General features: G+C 41.4%; 1 protein-coding gene across 1 annotated transcript in view; it reads left to right on the forward strand.

Annotated features, from left to right (window-relative positions):
- The window catches only part of FREM2 (FRAS1 related extracellular matrix 2), a 216,361-nt gene that overhangs the window by 137,893 nt on the left and 60,329 nt on the right, over positions 1 to 18,139 (forward strand). The window contains exons 7-11 of the mRNA XM_048848460.2: positions 10,235 to 10,384; positions 12,269 to 12,478; positions 13,137 to 13,334; positions 17,231 to 17,395; positions 17,493 to 17,675. Of these exons, the coding sequence (XP_048704417.2) occupies positions 10,235 to 10,384; positions 12,269 to 12,478; positions 13,137 to 13,334; positions 17,231 to 17,395; positions 17,493 to 17,675 (906 nt within the window). The remainder of the gene's footprint in view (positions 1 to 10,234; positions 10,385 to 12,268; positions 12,479 to 13,136; positions 13,335 to 17,230; positions 17,396 to 17,492; positions 17,676 to 18,139) is intronic.

Here is an 18,139-nt window from a genome sequence, read left to right on the forward strand (position 1 = left end):
GGTCTAGTCAATAATCCACAGCACACGTTGTCCAGATGTAAATAGTTACTCCATCTACTGCTTATGCGGCTACCTCGTGTTTGTACTCGCATATTAGAGCTACCAGAAAATTTTCCCCTTTGTTATTCTTCCCCTCTATAAATCATGTAGGTCAGTGAAAATAGTATTTTACAAAACAGTCCAGAACAATGGATTCTCAGAAAGTGAGTTGGCAAACCTCACATCCCCACCTCAGAGACCTTGAGGGAAAGTTTACTCAGGAAGTATGCATCATTTGAACGGGGGGGCAGGGAGTCAATGTAGTTCTTTTTACTAATATTTGAAATCTCCTGAGCATACTCTGTAAGTGTATATGGGATCTGGCATGCAGGCTACCCTGACATCAGAACAGTTGACTTAGATTGTAAGCTCTTTGGGGCAGGGACCATCTTTTGGTCCTGTGTTTGTACAGGGCCTAGCACAGTTGGGTCCTGGTCCATCACTGGGCCTCCGAGCTAGTACCTCAATACAAATAAATAATAATAAAACTAAACCCCTCCTCATTTCAGTGTAGTTAGACTGAGAAGTTACTGCAAAAAACCCTGAATGCAATTCCATGTTTGTGTCTCAGTTATTTCTATAAGAAGTCTGCTCAGTTTATTGCTGGCTGTGCAATCTTGCCCTGGGATCCAAGAGTAAAGCTGTCTTTTTTCTGGCTTGTGCATCATCATGCATTGCAAGCCAAGAATCGGGCAAAGTACTGCACATATCTTGCAAAAGTAGCGTGTTTCTTTTCATTGCCCATTGTGGTTGGTCATACTTCATCTCTCTACGGTAGCTGTTAATGTTGTTTTAGAGGCAGAAAGGTCCATTAAAATGGATATTTGCATTGATATCTTTTTATACCTGTTGCCTTTACGAGTATGATCAAGTGTGGATGTGCTTTTGACAGCTTCAAAAGTTTGTCTAATTTTCCTGCTTGAGTGCTGGTTGATGTTCTAATTAATATATACTTTCCATTCTGCTGGATGCAAGGACAAAACATAAATTTAATTTCCTTATCAGAGGTCATTGGGAATTAAGTTCCGATCCTCTCTCCTCTAATTACTCTAACTGTATGCCAGCGAAATCTGCAGTCTTCAATCTGTGTTCGCTACATGAAAGGCTTTCTCTTATTTCTGAAAGAGAAGTCATTAAATTTGCAATGCTCTCTATTCAGACTGATTACTAGATTAAAGATCTGCCATAAGTGAGCCCCCAATCATGGGGCAGCATGTTTTCCAACCATGATGTGTGAAACACAATGCCTCCCTGTTTGTATCTTGGCTTTGCTGCTTCCCCGGGGAGCTCCTAAAAGGACTTACAGGAAATTAACTACAAAACAGTAGTAAAGATTTGGTTCCTAGGATGAGTAACCATGAAGAATGTGTCTGCTATTGCAGATACGTGTCTCAAAATATGTGACAGTCATTCCTGAATATGAGGCTAGCTAACTTACTGCAGTAATGTGGTTCTCTGTGAGCCTGTCGCTGCAGTAGCAAATTTAGTGCCTGTTTTTCAGCAGTGCTGTAGCTTTAACTGGGCAGGCATCCAGCTTGACAAAGCTAGTATTTCCAGCATCTTGTCCTGAAACGTTCCTCTAATCAGAGCTTGAGGATGTGTTGCTAGAAATGCCCGAGCGCTGACTCTACTAACTAGAGCTGGGCAAATAAATGATTTTTTGGTTCGCTGGCAGTTCTGAAAAATCTGTGGGGGACGGTTTAACCTGAACTGAATCTGAAAATTGTGGCGGGGGGGAGCCCCTTGGTTAATCAGAAAATTTTGGTTTATCCTAGGTATGTCTCCTCGTTAGGAAGTCGAGTCACACCACAGATGAAAGTGGCTCTCTGTGTTTACTATCGTTTTGAACAGTTCCTAATGGTGATCATTTCATTAGGGTTAGTGGCACAGTGTCCTCTGCTGTTTTTGTAAAAGACACTAAGGGCTAGATTCACAAAAGGCACCTAAATCCCAGAATCAGGCCCCTGCTCAGCAGCCACGGCACCCGGTGGGCACCTAAATGGGATCAGCACCTATGTTTTTGCAGTAGAAGTTCGCTCAACATCTGTGTTTCTGTCTATGCACACTGCAGCCCCACACCTGGCAGTGGAGCCTGAGCCCAAGGTGATTCACTAACTGGGAGAATTCCACCTAACTCGCCTGCAGGGCCCAATCTGGTAAAAGCATACTCAGAATGTGCCTGCTGGATCAGGCCCCTGCAGGCAAGCTTTTACAATTTATAGCCCAGGGGTTAGGATACTCATCTGGGATGTGGGCGACTTCTGCTTCAAGTTCAGCTTCCTTCTAAGGGGGAGAAGGGATTTGAACAGGGAACAACACCTCTCAGGTGAACTCCTTAGCCACTGGGCTGTGGGATATTATGATGTGGGGCTCCCTCAGTCTCTCCTGTTGAACCTGTTCCACTGTGCATAGATAATTTTAAAAAAATCATTGGAGCAGGTGAACTGGATCCTGTGTCTCACACATCCCAACCACTGCTGTAGCTTTAACCCCCAGGCAACAGAGTCATTCTCATGCTTGCTTACGCACTCTCTCTCTCAATGATTCTTTCATACTGACAGTCAGTCATGTTCTTGTGCTCTAGTATACATAACACACTGTAGGAGCAGTCACAGATTTTTCCAACATATATATTAGCTGAGGAAAACTTGATTAGGTCATGAAATTTAATGGATCTGGCCTTCACCTGCCTGCCATTAGAGGCTTAGTTTTTCCCTCCTTCATGTAACCTCAGCCCTCCCTGTACACACATCACATGTTGCCACAATTCTCCTCCAGCTGGGAGGGCATAAATTAATGTGACTTCTAATCATGCACTGAGAATTCCTTAATGACACAATGGATTTATCCATATGCACTGGCTTTGTGCTATTCTTTGCTCTCAGGGAGTTGAAAACTAAATTCAGGGTTTGATCTGAAATGTCCTGTGTGGGATAGCACAGCACCGTATTTAGAACGTGGAGCCATTTGTTCTTCTTTAGATGTTCGCTAAATCATAGTGGTCATATACTGCTGTGATATTTTGCAGCAGATTTAGTATACTGAAGCCTTGCTATTCTGAAATAATTCCACTAGGCAAATCATGAAAAATTAATGTAGTGAGGGTTTTACTATGAAAGCCTCTAATGTTAATAATACACTAAAAAGTATTTGTATGACACTTTATATATTCTAACTGCTGTGGAAGGTAAGGAGTATTATCCTGAAACCGATGCACAGAGATAAAGTGATTTGCCCAAGGTCACAAAATCACTGACAGTGCTGTCTCTGGACACTAGATTCTCCCCTTAGAGATAGCTGTAGGGCTCCCAGCCCTTAGCAATACAGTGTATTTAGGTGCAAAGCATTTTTTCTTTGTGGCACTATATGCAGATAAATATATCACTGTTAAATGTGATAACTTACCCTCGCCTCTGTTTTTTGCAGTTCTTTCTTGTAATCTGAGGGGTTTAAAATGTTAAAATAAGGACAGTACTCAAATAGTTCGGAATGGGAAATAAGACTGATTTCAGTCTAAATGTTAACTGTGGGAAATCAGATTGAGGGTTTTGTCCCCATACTCAGTGGGACAACCGTTCACAAAGCAGTTCACAAAGCTGCATCATGTTCCGATCTGGTCTGGATAGCAGAATTCTGCATTGAAACCCTATTTAAGGTCTCATTTTCTATCTTCACCTTTGTCTGCTTGCACTGAAGTAAGAAATGCAAGGAATGTATTGGCTAGTGCCCAAGGTCCAGCTATGAATAAGGTTAATAAGATAACCCATTCCTCTATACACACACACACTCTCATACACACTGGTACCTAGGGTTGAAAGTGCAGGAAGGGAGTGAGATGTGTGATGTGCAGATTTATCTCCTGTTGGCCCAAAGTATGTAAACAAATACACACAATGTAATTTTACATTAACATAAACTATACCAGGAACCCCTCATATAGGTTTTAAAAAATGCTTTATTATGCTTGCTGAAAGAAGAGAGCTGCTCTCCTACTGATGGTTCAGTGAGGTTTCATTCTTTTGTTGCTTGTTATCCTCAGGGTAGGGAATTGTATGCAGGATAGCAAAATGTAGGTTTCAATAATTTCTAATCATACATGTGTACTTTCTGTATCCCTTGTGCTCCTTCCTGCTCTTTTTTATGCACAATACTGCATCTGGTTTTAAATTAGATGCTAAACTTTTCAAGGCAGGTACTGTCCTCCTACACTGGGTTTGGACAGACCCAAATCAAGAAGGTGTGTAGGGAGTTTACTGCTGAGGGAATTGTGCACCAAAAAATTCTATCCCACCCCCTTCCTTCCCCACTGTCTCTTCTCTCCACCCCACCTCTCTTTTCCCATTTCCCTCACCCCACTCTGCCGTCTTGCCCTTGTGGTGTACTTAAAAAAAATTTCAACATTAGTTTTTGTGTCTTTTGCTACTTGCTCTTCAATTTCTTATTTGGCCTGCCTGATCATACTTTTACACTTGACTTACCAATATTTATGCTCCTTTCTATTTTCCTCTTTAGGATTTGACTTCCAACTTTTTAAAGGATACCTTTTTGCTTCTAATTGCCTGTTTTACTCTGCTCTTTAGCCATGGTAGCATTTTTTGATCCTCTTACTATATTTTTTGTTTGAGGTATACATTTAATTTGAGGCTCTATTTTGGTGTTTTAAAAAAAGTGTTAATGCAGCTTGCAGGCATTTCACTTTTGTGACTGTTCCTTTTAATTTCTATTTAACTAGCTTCCTCATTTTTGTATTGGTGCCCTTTTTGAAGTTAAATGCTACTATGGCGGGCTTCTTTGGTATTCTCACACACACAAGGATGTTAAATTTAATTACATTATGGTCATTATTACCAAGCCGTTCTGCTAGTCTCACCTCAGAATAGCTGCTCCAAGAAGCAGTCATGAGTGGTGCCTAGAAATTTTATCTCTGCATCCCATTCTGAGGTGACATGTATCCAGTCAATATGGGGACAGTTGAAATCCCCTATTATTATTGAATTTTCTATTTTTATAGATTTTTCTGAGTATTTTACTATCACTGTCACCATCCTGGTCAGGTGGTCGGTAGTATATTCCTACTGCTATACTCTTATTATTCAAGCATGGAATTTCTATCTGTACAGATTTTGTGGTATAGTTTGATCCATTTAAGATTTTTACTCTATTTGACTCTATGCTTTCTTTTACATATAGTGCCACTTCCCAACCGGCACAACCTCCTCTGTCATTCCTGTATATTTTGTACCCTGGTATTACCGTGTCCCATTGATTATCATCATTCCACCAAGTTTCTGTGATGCCTATTCTATCAATATCCTCATTTAATACCAGGCACTCAAAGTCACCCATCTTAGTATTTCAATTTCTAGCATTTATAAATTTCAAGCACTTATCAAATTTGTCAATATTTAGTTGTCTGCCTTCAAGTAATGTAATTGAATGGGACTCTTTTTTCCATTTGACTGTTTCTTTTCAGCTCCTATCTGTATTTTATCAACTTCTATCCTCTCCTGTTCACTAGGATATCCTCCCTAAGCAATGTCTCTGTCCAAACTATATGCTCCTCCGCATCTCTCGTCTTTCCCCAGCCCTTAATTGAAAAACTCCTCTATGACCTTCTTTAATTTTACATGCCAGCAATTTGGTTCCCTTTTGGTTTAGATGGTTTAGATGGAGTGCTCAGTTCCTAATAAACTAAAACCCTCCTCCCTACACCATCATCTTATCCACACATTGAGACCCATTGTGAAACTGGAAGCATTTCAGAGAAAAGCTACCATGGAGGTCCTGGACTTCAATCTCTTACCTAACAGACTAAATTTGCCTTCCAGGACTTCTCTCCTACCTTTCCCCATGTTATTGGTACCTACATGTACCATCACCATGGGCTCTTCCCCAGCGCTGAACATAAATCTGGCTAGATGTCTCGAGAGATCCACAACTCTCACACCCAGCAGACAAGTCACTGTGCAGTTCTCCTGGTCATCACAAACCCAACTATCTATAAAAAGAAAAGGAGGACTTGTGGCACTTTAGAGACTAACAAATTTATTTGAGCATAAGCTTTCGTGAGCCTCAGCTCACTTCACTGGATGCATCCGATGAAGTGAGCTGTAGCTCACGGAAGCGTATGCTCAAATATATTGGTTAGTCTCTAAGGTGCCACAAGTCCTCCTTTTCTTTTTGCGGATACAGACTAACACGGCTGCTACTCTGAAACCAACTATCTATATTTCTAATAATCATATCCCCCATTACTGTTACTGGACTCTTCCTAATAACTGGGGTCCTCTCCCTCAGAGAGGTATCCTTAATGCGAGAGGACACCGTGACATCATCTGGAAGGATGTTCCCAACTCTGGGACCATTTCCCTCCACTCCCTTTTCTTGTTCTCCTTTCCCAAGTTTTCATCCTCCTCAACAGCACAGAGGCTGTCAAGAGTGCGGGTGGGACTGCTCTACTGTGTCCTGGAAAGTCGTGCATCTCTCTGTCTCCCCTAGCTCCTGTAGTTCAGCCACTCTGGTCTCAAGAGACTGTACCATGAGTTGCTTACACTGAATGCCCACGTACGCCACCTGCCCACAAGGCAGGTAATCGTAAATGCTGCATTCAGTGCAATTAACTGGATTGCCCCCCACTCTGCACTGGATTTCTGCTGGCATTATTTTTATTCTTGCAGCTTTTTGTTTGTTTGTTTTTGGGGGATGGGCTGTTTATTGGTCTGAGCTTAGAGAATGTTAGCTGTATCTGGCTTTCACGTTCCCTCTCTAAACTTCCTTGCAAAACTCCCCTGCTTGCTGCTCCTGTTCGCAAGCTCTTCTGGTTGCTTATGAACTGACTTTTTAAATCCCTGTTCTCCCTGAAAAGCTGAACTAAGATCAAAGGTTGGCGGGCTATATCCTTCTTAGGAAGCGCTCAGCCTTGCCTGCCTGGCCGCTAGGCCCAGCACATACACCCCCAACCATACCACACTATAAACTTCAGGAAAGCAGCAAGCACACAACAAATAGACAGCAAACTCACTCCCAGGGTCATGTAGTCGCTTCTCCTTCACTTGGAGAACTCAAAACTTCCCCGTTTGCTGCTCCTGTTCATATGCTTAAAGATAAGCACTTACGTCCTTGAGTCAAGACCTAAATCAGAGAATAGATCATGTCCAGTGGTACCTCTAATTTTTCCCACCCATGTGCCGAATTAATGTTGTTATGTGCACCAATAGGAGGTGATGTGTGACACATCATCTCCATATTGGTGCACATAAAAAAATTCATGTGGGAGGGGTGGGGCCAAGGGATTTGGAGTGTGGGAACTGGCTCAGGACTGGGGCAGAGGGTTGGGATATAGGGATGTGAGGGCTCCGGCTTTGGGTTTGGGCTCTGGGCTGGGGCAGAGGGATGGGGTGGGGAGGTGAGGTCTCTGTCTGGGGGTGCGGGTTCTGGGGTGGGGCCAAGGATGGGGATGAGGGGTTTGGGGTGCAGCGGGGCTCCCTGGGGCTATGGTGGGGAGAGAGGACTCCCTTCCCCCCTCTCTCCCTGCAGCAGCACCTGGACTGGGGGGAGGGGTGGCTGTCCACTGGCCGCAGCAGATGCTGGGCTGGGTTGGGGCTGCGGGAGAGGCGCCTGTCCCTCACCCACAACAGGTTCATGGCCAGGCTCGGTCAGAGCCAGGGGAGGGGCACCTGTCCCCCAGCAGCGGCAGGTTTGGGGCTGGGCTGGGTCAGGGCCAAGGGAGAGGCAGCTGTCCCCCACCCGCGGCAGGTTCAGGGCTGGGGGAGGGGTGCCTGTCCCCTGGCAGCATCAGGTTCGGTGCTGGGGGAAGGGCGCCTGTCCCCTGTCCATGGCAGGTCCGGGGCTAGGGGAGAGGCATCTCTCCCTGCCGCAGCCCTGAGCACCTGTGCTGTGCTTAGTAGGTAGCTGCGCGCCCATGCAGCTTAGAGGGAGCTTAGGTCCGGCCACACATGGTGTGTCTGGACAGCAAAAAAAAAAACAAAAAAAAACGCTGCAGAAGCGACTCTCGGAGCCCAGGTCAATTGCCACAGGCTTTTAGGGCTTGTGCTGCAATGCTAAAAATAGCCATGCAGATGTTCCTGCTTGGGCTGGAGACAGGGCTCTGAGATCCACCTCTCTCACCAGGTTTCAGAGCCTAGGTGGGAACATCTACACAGCTATTTTTAGCCCCTCAGCTTGAGCCCAGCAACGTGCAGTCAGTTGACCCCAACTCTGAGACTTGCTGCAAGTGGGTGGTTGTTGGTTTTGGTGGGGTTTTTTTTTTCCGTATAGACATACCCACTGTGGTTCTTAAAAATCAAGTTGGATTATGTAGTATTTTATTTAAGAACAAAATAGAAAAATGTAGTAAGCCCTTATGATTGATATCAAGGGCAGAGTTATGGTTGACGTTTCACACACAACAAAGTGAGAAATGTTCTGATTCCCACACCAACCATAACCCTGTCATAGAATTCTGTGTTATTCTATGTTGTTTTGACTTTACTGCCCTACATGTAAGATGGATAGAGGTATGATAACATTTAATTTATTGACTTGTGCACTTGTAAAAATTTTAGCCACAAGGTTGCATTGGCATAGATTTTTATTTGATTACCTTGGAGCTTTTAAATAAAAAAAGACACTGATTTACAGTCAGATAAGCATGTCTGAATGTTTTACCATTGGAACAAATGTACGTTCCAGATTGTGGGCACTCTGGGTGCATTGCGCCCTCTCCCCCTCCCCCCCATTTTGAGATAGCTTAAGAGAAGACTCACTATATCTAGTCTTTTTTCTTTAAGCCCCCACGATGTCCATTTTAAATTTTGCAGGTTTTTAGTATTTAGTGTGCAAAGTGGAATGCATCCCCAGAACATGTGAAATCCAGTTTGTGTTGGTAGCACATTAAAGTAAATGTATTAGAAAAGAATTGAGGAGATATGCAGAAGCAAAATGACTGGCAATGATAGGTCATGAAAGGTCAAAGTAGTGATAAATAGGCTATGATTTTCATATTTATTGGCTGATTTTTAATGTATTTTTCTCTGTGTAGATTATAGTCAGGACTGGCAGAGTTTAATATTTACTTTTTTATAATTTTGACAGATAATAGCAATGTTTATTTTACATGTTTTTTTTTTTCATTTTTATCTATTTAAACTTTCACAGTGGCAAGAAATTACTGGTGGGATCAGACAGCAATTATTTAATGATGGTAGATGTTGCTATTCAGAAAAATAAAGCTTTTGTAATCTTTAACATACAAGTTGTCAACATCACATGTCAGAATATATAAAGTCAAAATCCTTAATTCAAAATCTAATAAGTTCTCAAGCAACATTTTTCTTACTTTGCCTATCTGTAAATTTTAATTATTGATGGAAGTATGTTTTCATCAGTTTGTGTGTGTGCGGTGAAATGGATGTTTACCAACATTTACCAATAAAAATGTAATCCTTCCAAGACTAAATATAGTGGAGGGGAGAATCTGTAAGAGCATTAGGTCTCTCCAACACTAATGAAAGTGTCTACAATGAATGACAACTAGTGGAGTCTATGTTAATATTTTATTTACTTCTATAGGACCATAAATATGTGCACCATAAAGAACACAGCATGTAAATAAAATATCCTAACTGAAAACAAAGAACAAAATCACTTAGGAGGAAGACCTTATCAAAGGCATGAACAGATGCAGATCAATTAAAAAGAAAGAGTTGCACCTAGATCTGACCAGTAGATTTAGACTTGGTGGAAGAGGTGGAGTTTTATAAGAAATTTGAAGAAGTGTCTAGGTAGGTCAACTGTGGTTTGTGTTTTGCAGGCTTTATGAGGACAGTCCATCTGGTATATTTTTCTACGTTATGTTGTTTTCCTTCTTTTGTTTCTGTCTGCCTACCATACTTACATTCACATTTGTCTGAGCGCCTTATAATCATTAATGTATTCATCCTCACAGTCCCCCTTTGAAGTAGAGAAATGTTGCCATCCCCATTTTACAGATGGAGAACTGAGGGACAGAGAGACGTCTCAAGATCACAGAGGTGGAACAGGGAATTGAACCCTAGACTGCCGAGTCCCTGACCTTAACCACTGGACCATCCTTCCTCTTTTATTTATTTTTAATTTTTTTATATATGCTTAAAAGTAGGTTCTCTGGTAAGAAGCAAACTTTAATAATTTTAAATTACTTTAACCTTTTTACCAGAACCAGCCTTCTACTTTGGAGATGTTGAATACTATGTTGATGAGAGTGCTGGCTTTGTTGAGGTGCATGTCTGGAGAACTGGAACTGATTTGTCCAAAGCTGCTACTGTTACAGTGAGGTCTCGCAAAACTGAACCAATAACTGCAGAGGGTGAGTGATCATTTCGCTCTTGTGTCATTTTTCCTTAATATGTCTTAACATGGAGCACTGGTACATCCAGTGTGGATTCAATCCTGAAGACTTCTGGTTTAGGCCCAGAAGTGGCTCAGAGAGCCACAAGGCTAGGCATGCCACACTTGGTGTTTGCTCTGAACCTTCGAACAGAGGCTTCTCCATAGTGTGTGATGTTCAGAAGTATGAGGAGACCTCTGTGCCCACACTGAACTGCATGCTAGTAAGGGGAAAAGTGAGCATGATAAGGAGCAGAGAAGGGGCATGGACAGGTGTTGAAATGAAAACTGACAAATGGAAACCATGGGCTTTATCCTAGAAGGTGCTGGCTGCCCTCAGCTACCATGAATTTAATTAAACATTGAAGATGCTCAGCACTTCCCATAATCCATTTGAGATGCACGCAGCCCATTTTTAGATATCACAGTTATTCCTACTGCTAACATGAAGTAAGGGCTTATTCAAATGTGTTTAAGAGCCGCCCTTAGACGGAAATGGAAGCAAGGGCAAATTATGAGCTTCAGCCTTCCAGTGGTTCCCACAAACTATTATCTCTCACATTCAGTTGCTCATTGCCTCCCAATACATGCTAGGCACAGAATTCTTGCCAGCCTGCCAGCCTACAGTTCTTTCTGTCCTCAGCTTATTATACTTAGTCTGTGTCTACCCTTGGAGCTAGGGGAATGACTCCCGGCTCACACAGACACACACTCATGTGCTAATACGAGGAGAGTTAGCAGACTAAAAATGATAGTGCAGGTGTGGCAGTACAGGCAGCTGTGAGTGGCACCACAGGCTAGTTGCCCCAAGTACATACCCAGGGGGCCAGTTAGGTAGGTAGGTAGGTACTCAGCACAACTAGCCCATGCCGCCGCTCACCCACTGCCCATGCTACCCCAGCTCACCAAAGGTTTTAGTGTGCCAGCTCCAGGAGAGTTCATGTGAGTAGGTCTATGTGAGCTGGGAGTCATACCCCCGGCTCCACATGCAGACATACCCTCAGAGCCTTCATCCACATGCTGAAAGGATCAAGTTCTAAATTGGTATCTGGAGCTGGAGACATACTGTACTTAGTCTGTTTCTAAAACATGGCATTTTATGCTAAAGTGTTCTTTTGATGTGGAGAAGTCATGAAGAGTCCAGATATTTTTCCTAGATGGTTACATTGAGCATGAACAGACATTAGTGTTTAGTTACTGATATAATTTTAAAATACTCTTAGTTGTCATAAGCCTTCTTGTTATGATGCCCATGACAGAAAGACTTAAAGTCTGGGTTTATTATTAGTATGCCTTTCCACATTTTTGTGCTTTCTCTTGGAAAATGAGATTATTAAGATGTCTAGAAAGAATGTCCATTTACTTCATTTCTTAACTATTATTTTATATGATCTGTTGGGTTTACCTCACCCTAAATATTGAATGCCTTTTTGTTCCAGAAAAGCATAACAGCATTATAGGAGTTTACAGCCAGACTGTGTTTTTGGTCTTCCCTCACTGGATAAACTGTTAAATAGTTTCTCCCAGAACGGTTTGGTTGGTTTGGTTTGCGTCTCACTTACAAAAGTTTTACATCAATATAGCTCCATTCACTTAAATGGTGTTATTCCTGATTTTCAACATGGTAAGTGAGATTAGAATCAGGCCTGCTCTAGGTAAGAAGCTTTTTGCTTTGCATGGCTGCAAAAGTTCTAGAGAGTTTTAAATGATAAAGTAAAAAGTACTTATTGACAATAAAAGAAAGAGATAATTACATTTTTATGAGTTACTATCATCAACTTCCTGACTTTAGATCCCTTATTTTCTTTAACTAAATGCTGTGAAAAACAGTTCCATCAATGTCTTCAGTTGTTTCTTTGTGTAGCTGGGGTAGACTACGTAGGCATCAGTCGTAATTTGGATTTTGCCCCTGGAGTCAACATGCAGACTTTCCGTGTGATCATTCTGGATGACCTTGGACAGCCAGTATTAGAAGGAATTGAGAGGTTTGAGCTTGTGCTGCGAATGCCCATGAATGCTATCCTTGGAGAACCAAGCAAAGCTACCATCTTCATCAATGACTCAGTCTCTGATTGTAAGTATTAATTATTTTCACAGGAAGAAAAATGATGCTTGCAATGCAATAGATTATATTCTTCCTTCTGAGTCCATATGGAACTAATGTCCAGGCATGGTGTTTGGAAACACTATATTGCTGAAGTTGTGATCTTTTGGATGAGGTGTAAAATCGGGCTCCTGACCACTTGTGGTCATTATAAAATTTCTGGGCACTTACCGGTCTACATACACTTTCGGCTGGCTATAATTTCTCACTTATTTTCCTAAAACCATGGGGAATGTAGAAAATGTAGATAAGGCCTGAAGATAAATACATTTATATTAGTTTTACATTTGCTAGTTGTAATTTTATAGACATAAGTTGTAATATTCCTGATTTATACCAGTGTGAGATCAAAATCAGGGCCATAGCTTGTAGTTTTGTAAAGCAATTGTGGTGAAATCTTGGACCCACTGAAGTCAGTGGACATTTTTCCATTGACATCAGTCGGGCCAAGATTTCACTCTTTGAATTGTGGGAAATGTGCTAAATAAATCAGTTGCTACCTGGTGAGGAGTCTGCCATATCATAAGCATATATAACATGGCACATAACACCATTATCTTAAAAGCAGTGGCTATAGGAATTGATCATTCTGGATATTTTATTCCTTCCTTTGTATGTGTCTGTCTAGTGCCTAAGATGCAGTTTAAAGAACCTATGTACATTGTCAACGAAAATGATGAAGAGATTTCTGCCATGATATATAGGAGCGGGGATATCCGCTACACATCTACAGTGCGCTGCTATAGTCGGCAGGGTTCAGCCCAGGTAATGATGGACTTTGAAGAACGTCCTAACACTGACGATTCCATCATCACTTTCCTTCCTGGTAAGCTACAGTTCTTTGTTAGAATCCTTTATTCTGTCAGAGTTGGTTTTGCTTTAAATCATGTGAGTTTTTTTCTCATAGCAAGGGACATAGAGACTGCTTGGGGGAACAAAGCTCTCTCTCTACAGAATAGGTAGAGCGTGAGCAGAGACAATATTCCTCACACCATCCTGCCTTAATCCTGAACTCGAGGGGGATCATCTATAGAGACACAAGGGATATCTTTTTGCTAAGACGCAACCACTCATCCTTACAGATGGATCCCATTGCTTTGCTGCAGGCAGATCTGGATAGCAGGTGATATCACAGAGGAAACCCCCAGAAGTTCTGGCCCCATTAGGCAGACCATCAGCAAATCCAGCTATCTGTCGCTGGAATGGGTAAACACCCTTTAACATTGCATAGGGACACAGCTAAATTAATTATTGCTGTCTGATGTTTCTCCTCCTTCCTGCTTATTTCTTCTTTCTCAGTCTGCCTGGGTGACTCAAAATATTGAACCCAAAGAAGGAACATGAGAAAATTGGGTATTACTTCTCCTTTGAGGGAAAAATTGCTTGAGTCCCTCTTGGTGGTTATCAATCCAAACCTCCTTTTGCTTGACTGGAGAACAGTTTCTTGTGTCCTCATTTTTATATGCTCGACATTTTTAACTTCTGTTTTTTTTCCAAGCCCTGAACAAGTTTTTTCCACTATATGTAAATCTTATGATGCAGAGGACCTTCCCTCTTATGGAATAAGAGGGAAGGTCCTCTAATGGATGAGTAACTGTTAAAAGATAGGTTTCAGAGTAACAGCCGTGTTAGTCTGTATTCGCAAAAAGAAAAGGAGTACTTGTGGCACCTTAGAGACTAACCAATTTATTTGAGCATAAGCTTTTGTGAGCTATGGCTCACTTCATCGGATGCATACTGTGGAAAAGACAGAAGATGTTTGTTTTTATACACACAAATCATGAAAAAAATGGGTCTTTATCACTACAAAAGGTTTTCTCTCCCCCCACCCCACTCTCCTGCTGGTAATAGCTTATGTAAAGTGATCACTCTCCTTACAATGTGTATGATAATCAAGGTGGGCCATTTCCAGCACAAATCCAGGTTTTCTCCACCCCACACACATCCCACCCCCCACAAACAAACCCACTCTCCTGTTGGTAATAGCTTATCTAAAGTGATCACTCTCCTTACAATGTGTATGATAATCAAGGTGGGCCATTTCCAGCACAAATGGCCCACCTTGATTATCATACAATTTGTGATATATGCCATCATGTGCCAGCAATGCCCCTCTGCCATGTACATAGGTCAAACTCGGCAGTCTCTACGTAAAAGAATAAATGGACACAAATCAGATGTCAAGAACTATAACATTCATAAACCAGTCGGAGAACACTTCAATCTCTCTGGTCATGTGATTACAGACATGAAAGTTGCGATATTACAACAGAAAAACTTCAAATCCAGACTCCAGCGAGAGACTGCTGAATTGGAATTCATTTGTAAATTGGATACAATTAACTTAGGCTTGAATAGAGACTGGGAGTGGCTAAGTCATTATGCAAGGTAACCTATTTCCCCTTGTTTTCCTAACCCCCCTCCCCCTTCCTCAGACATTCTTGTTAAACCCTAGATTTGTGCTGGAAATGGCTCACCTTGATTATCATACACATTGTAAGGAGAGTGATCACTTTACATAAGCTATTACCAACAGGAGAGTGGGTTTGTTTGGGGGGGGGGGTGGGGGGGATGTGTGTGGGGGGGAGAAAACCTGGATTTGTGCTGGAAATGGCCCACCTTGATTATCATACACATTATAAGGAGAGTGATCACTTTACATAAGCTATTACCAGCAGGAGAGTGGGGTGGGGGAATAGAAAACCTTTTGTAGTGATAAGCACCCATTTTTTCATGATTTGTGTGTATAAAAACAAATATCTTCTGTATTTTCCACAGTATGCATCCAATGAAGTGAGCTGTAGCTCACAAAAGCTTATGCTCAAATAAATTGGTTAGTCTCTAAAGTGCCACAAGTACTCCTTTTCTTTTTGTTAAAAGGTAGGAAACAAAGGGTAGGAATAAATGGTCAGTTTTCAGAATGGAAAGAGGTAAATAGTGATGTCCTCCAAGGGTCTGTACTGGGACCAGTCCTATTCAACATATTCATAAATGATCTGGAAAAAGGGGTAAACAATGAGGTGGCAAAATTTGCAGATGATACGAAACTCCTCAAGATAGTTAAGTCCAAAGCAGACTGTGATGAGTTACGAAGGGATCTCACAAAACTGGGTGACTGGGCAACAAAATGGCAGATGAAATTCAATATTGATAAATGCAAAGTAATGCACATTGGAAAACATAATCCCAACTATACATATAAAATGATGGGGTCTAAATTAGCTGTTACGACTCAAGAAAGAGATATTGGAATCATTGTGGATAGTTCTCTGAAGACATCCACTCATTGTGCAGCAGCAGTCAAAAAAGCTAACAAAATGTTAGGAATCATTAAGAAAGAATAGCTTGTAAAACAGAAAATATCATATTGCCTCTGTATAAATCCACGGTACGCCCACATCTTGAATATTGAGTGCAGATGTGATTGTCCCATCTCAGAAAAGATATATTGTAATTGCAAAAGGTTCTGAAAAAGTCAACAAAAATGATTAGGGGTATGAAACAGCTTCCATATGAGGAGAGGTTAATAAGACTGGGACTTTTCAGCTTGGAAAAGAGACAACTAAAGGAAGATAACATAAGAACGGCCATACTGGGTCAGACCAAAGGTCTATCTAGCCCAGTATCCTGTCTTCCAACAGTGGCCAATGCCAGGTGCCCCAGAGGGAATGAACAGAACAGGTAATCATTAAGTGGTCCATTCTCTGTCGCTCATTCCCAGCTTCTGGCAAACAGAGGCTAGGGACACACAGTCAGCCTGTGGAACTCCTTCCCAGAGGATGTTGTGAAGTCCAAGACTATAACAGGGTTCAAAAAAGAACTAGATAAATTCATGGAGGATAGGTCCATCAATGGCTATTAGCCAAGATGGGCAGGGATACCTAGTTTTACAACAGTCTACAGAAAAAGTACCAGTGAAGTCAGTACAAACTAAAATTTCATACAGACAATGACTTGTTTATACTGATCCATATACTATACACTGAAATGTAAGTACAATATTTATATTCTAATTGATTTATTTTATAATTATATGGTAAAAGTGAGAAAGTACGCAATTTTTCAGTAATAGTGTGCTGTTACACTTTTGTATTTTTATGTCTGTTTTTGTAAGCAAGTAGGTTTAAGTGAGGTGGAAAACTTGGGTTACTATCAAACTATCAGACTCCTGAAAGGGGTACAGTAGTCTGGAAAGGTTGAGAGCCACTGCTCTAAATGGGCTTGAATAGACTAATTTTACGCACATTGTTTTCTGATTGTTCAACTAGAGACATGTTGCTACCGATCTTCCAAGGTGATAAGAATCCACTTCTCCCATGGGCATCAGTGGGAACTGAGAGTGATAGGAAAATCAATTGGGCTGCCGTAAATTAAAGTACCCAAAATTAGAGACTGTTCTTTAAAATTTGGTCTTGAACCTTCCTGTTCCTCATTTTCCACCTCTGAAAATGAGGATAATACTCTTCTACGTCTCACAGGCATTGTGAGGTATTAGCTGTACAACTATGTAAATACCCAGTCTTACTATTATAGTAAATAAAAATGTTTTTGCTGCTGCTATTGCTATTACTTTCATTCGTTATTTACTTAGATAGGGCCAGTATAGGTGCTGTGACCGATAGAATTGACTTGTGGGTCCTAAAGCTTGAGAGAAATGCCTGTAATACATCTAGAAACAATTTTAAGTTCTGCATGATGTTACTTTCTGCATGATGATTCCAGGTGAGACTGAGAAACCTTGCACCCTCATACTTGTGGACGACTCTCTCCATGAAGAAGAGGAGGAGCTTCGTCTGGTTCTTGGCACTCCAAGAAGTGATTCCTCCTATGGTGCTTCTATTGGCGAACAAAATGAAACCCTGATAAGGATCAGAGATCATGCAGACAGTGAGGAGTTATTTTTGACCCTACAAATATCATTTTGACTTTGGTATTGAAAAGCTCTTTTGTGAACACTATTAAACACTTTTTTCTGTTATTACAGAGGCCATTATTAAGTTTGGTGAGACCAAATTTAGTGTCAGTGAACCAAAAGATACAGGACAGCTGGTGGTTGTAAAAATTCCAGTGCTTCGTCTGGGAGACACGTCAAAGGTTTCCATTGTGAGGGTTCACACAAAGGATGGCTCTGCCACCTCTGGAGAAGACTACCACCCCATGTCAGAAGGTATGAAAAGACTCTCCGTCTGTCAGTCAGATCAATATCACATCCTATTGATTATTTCAGCCACAATTGTACAGTATTTAAAGGGGGAAAAGGCATTGTGAACTTTTAAGCTTTTAATACTTTTTAGCTGCCTTCATTAGTGCTTTTTGCCTTTTGGATTAATAAGGCACAGGAATGGAATTTCATATTCTTTATCTTCCAACAATTTGGAGTTGCAGTGTATTCTCAGTAATTCGGAGAGTAATCCAGCATATGAATGTTTTTAAAAGAAAGCATTACTGATTCTGAAGTAAGTATTCAGCAATGCGAAATGCTTTCCCCTATGACCTACTCACAGAATAAAAACTCAAAGGAAGCAAAACTTTTATATTGGAATTTTGTATGAGAATTATACCGACAAAGTGAACCCAGAAGCAATAACTGATAAATAAACTAGAAAATACACTGAGTTAGTAACCTAATGC

This window comes from Caretta caretta, chromosome 1 (assembly GCF_965140235.1).
Source record: "Caretta caretta isolate rCarCar2 chromosome 1, rCarCar1.hap1, whole genome shotgun sequence".
NCBI classification, from domain to species: Eukaryota; Metazoa; Chordata; order Testudines; family Cheloniidae; genus Caretta; species Caretta caretta.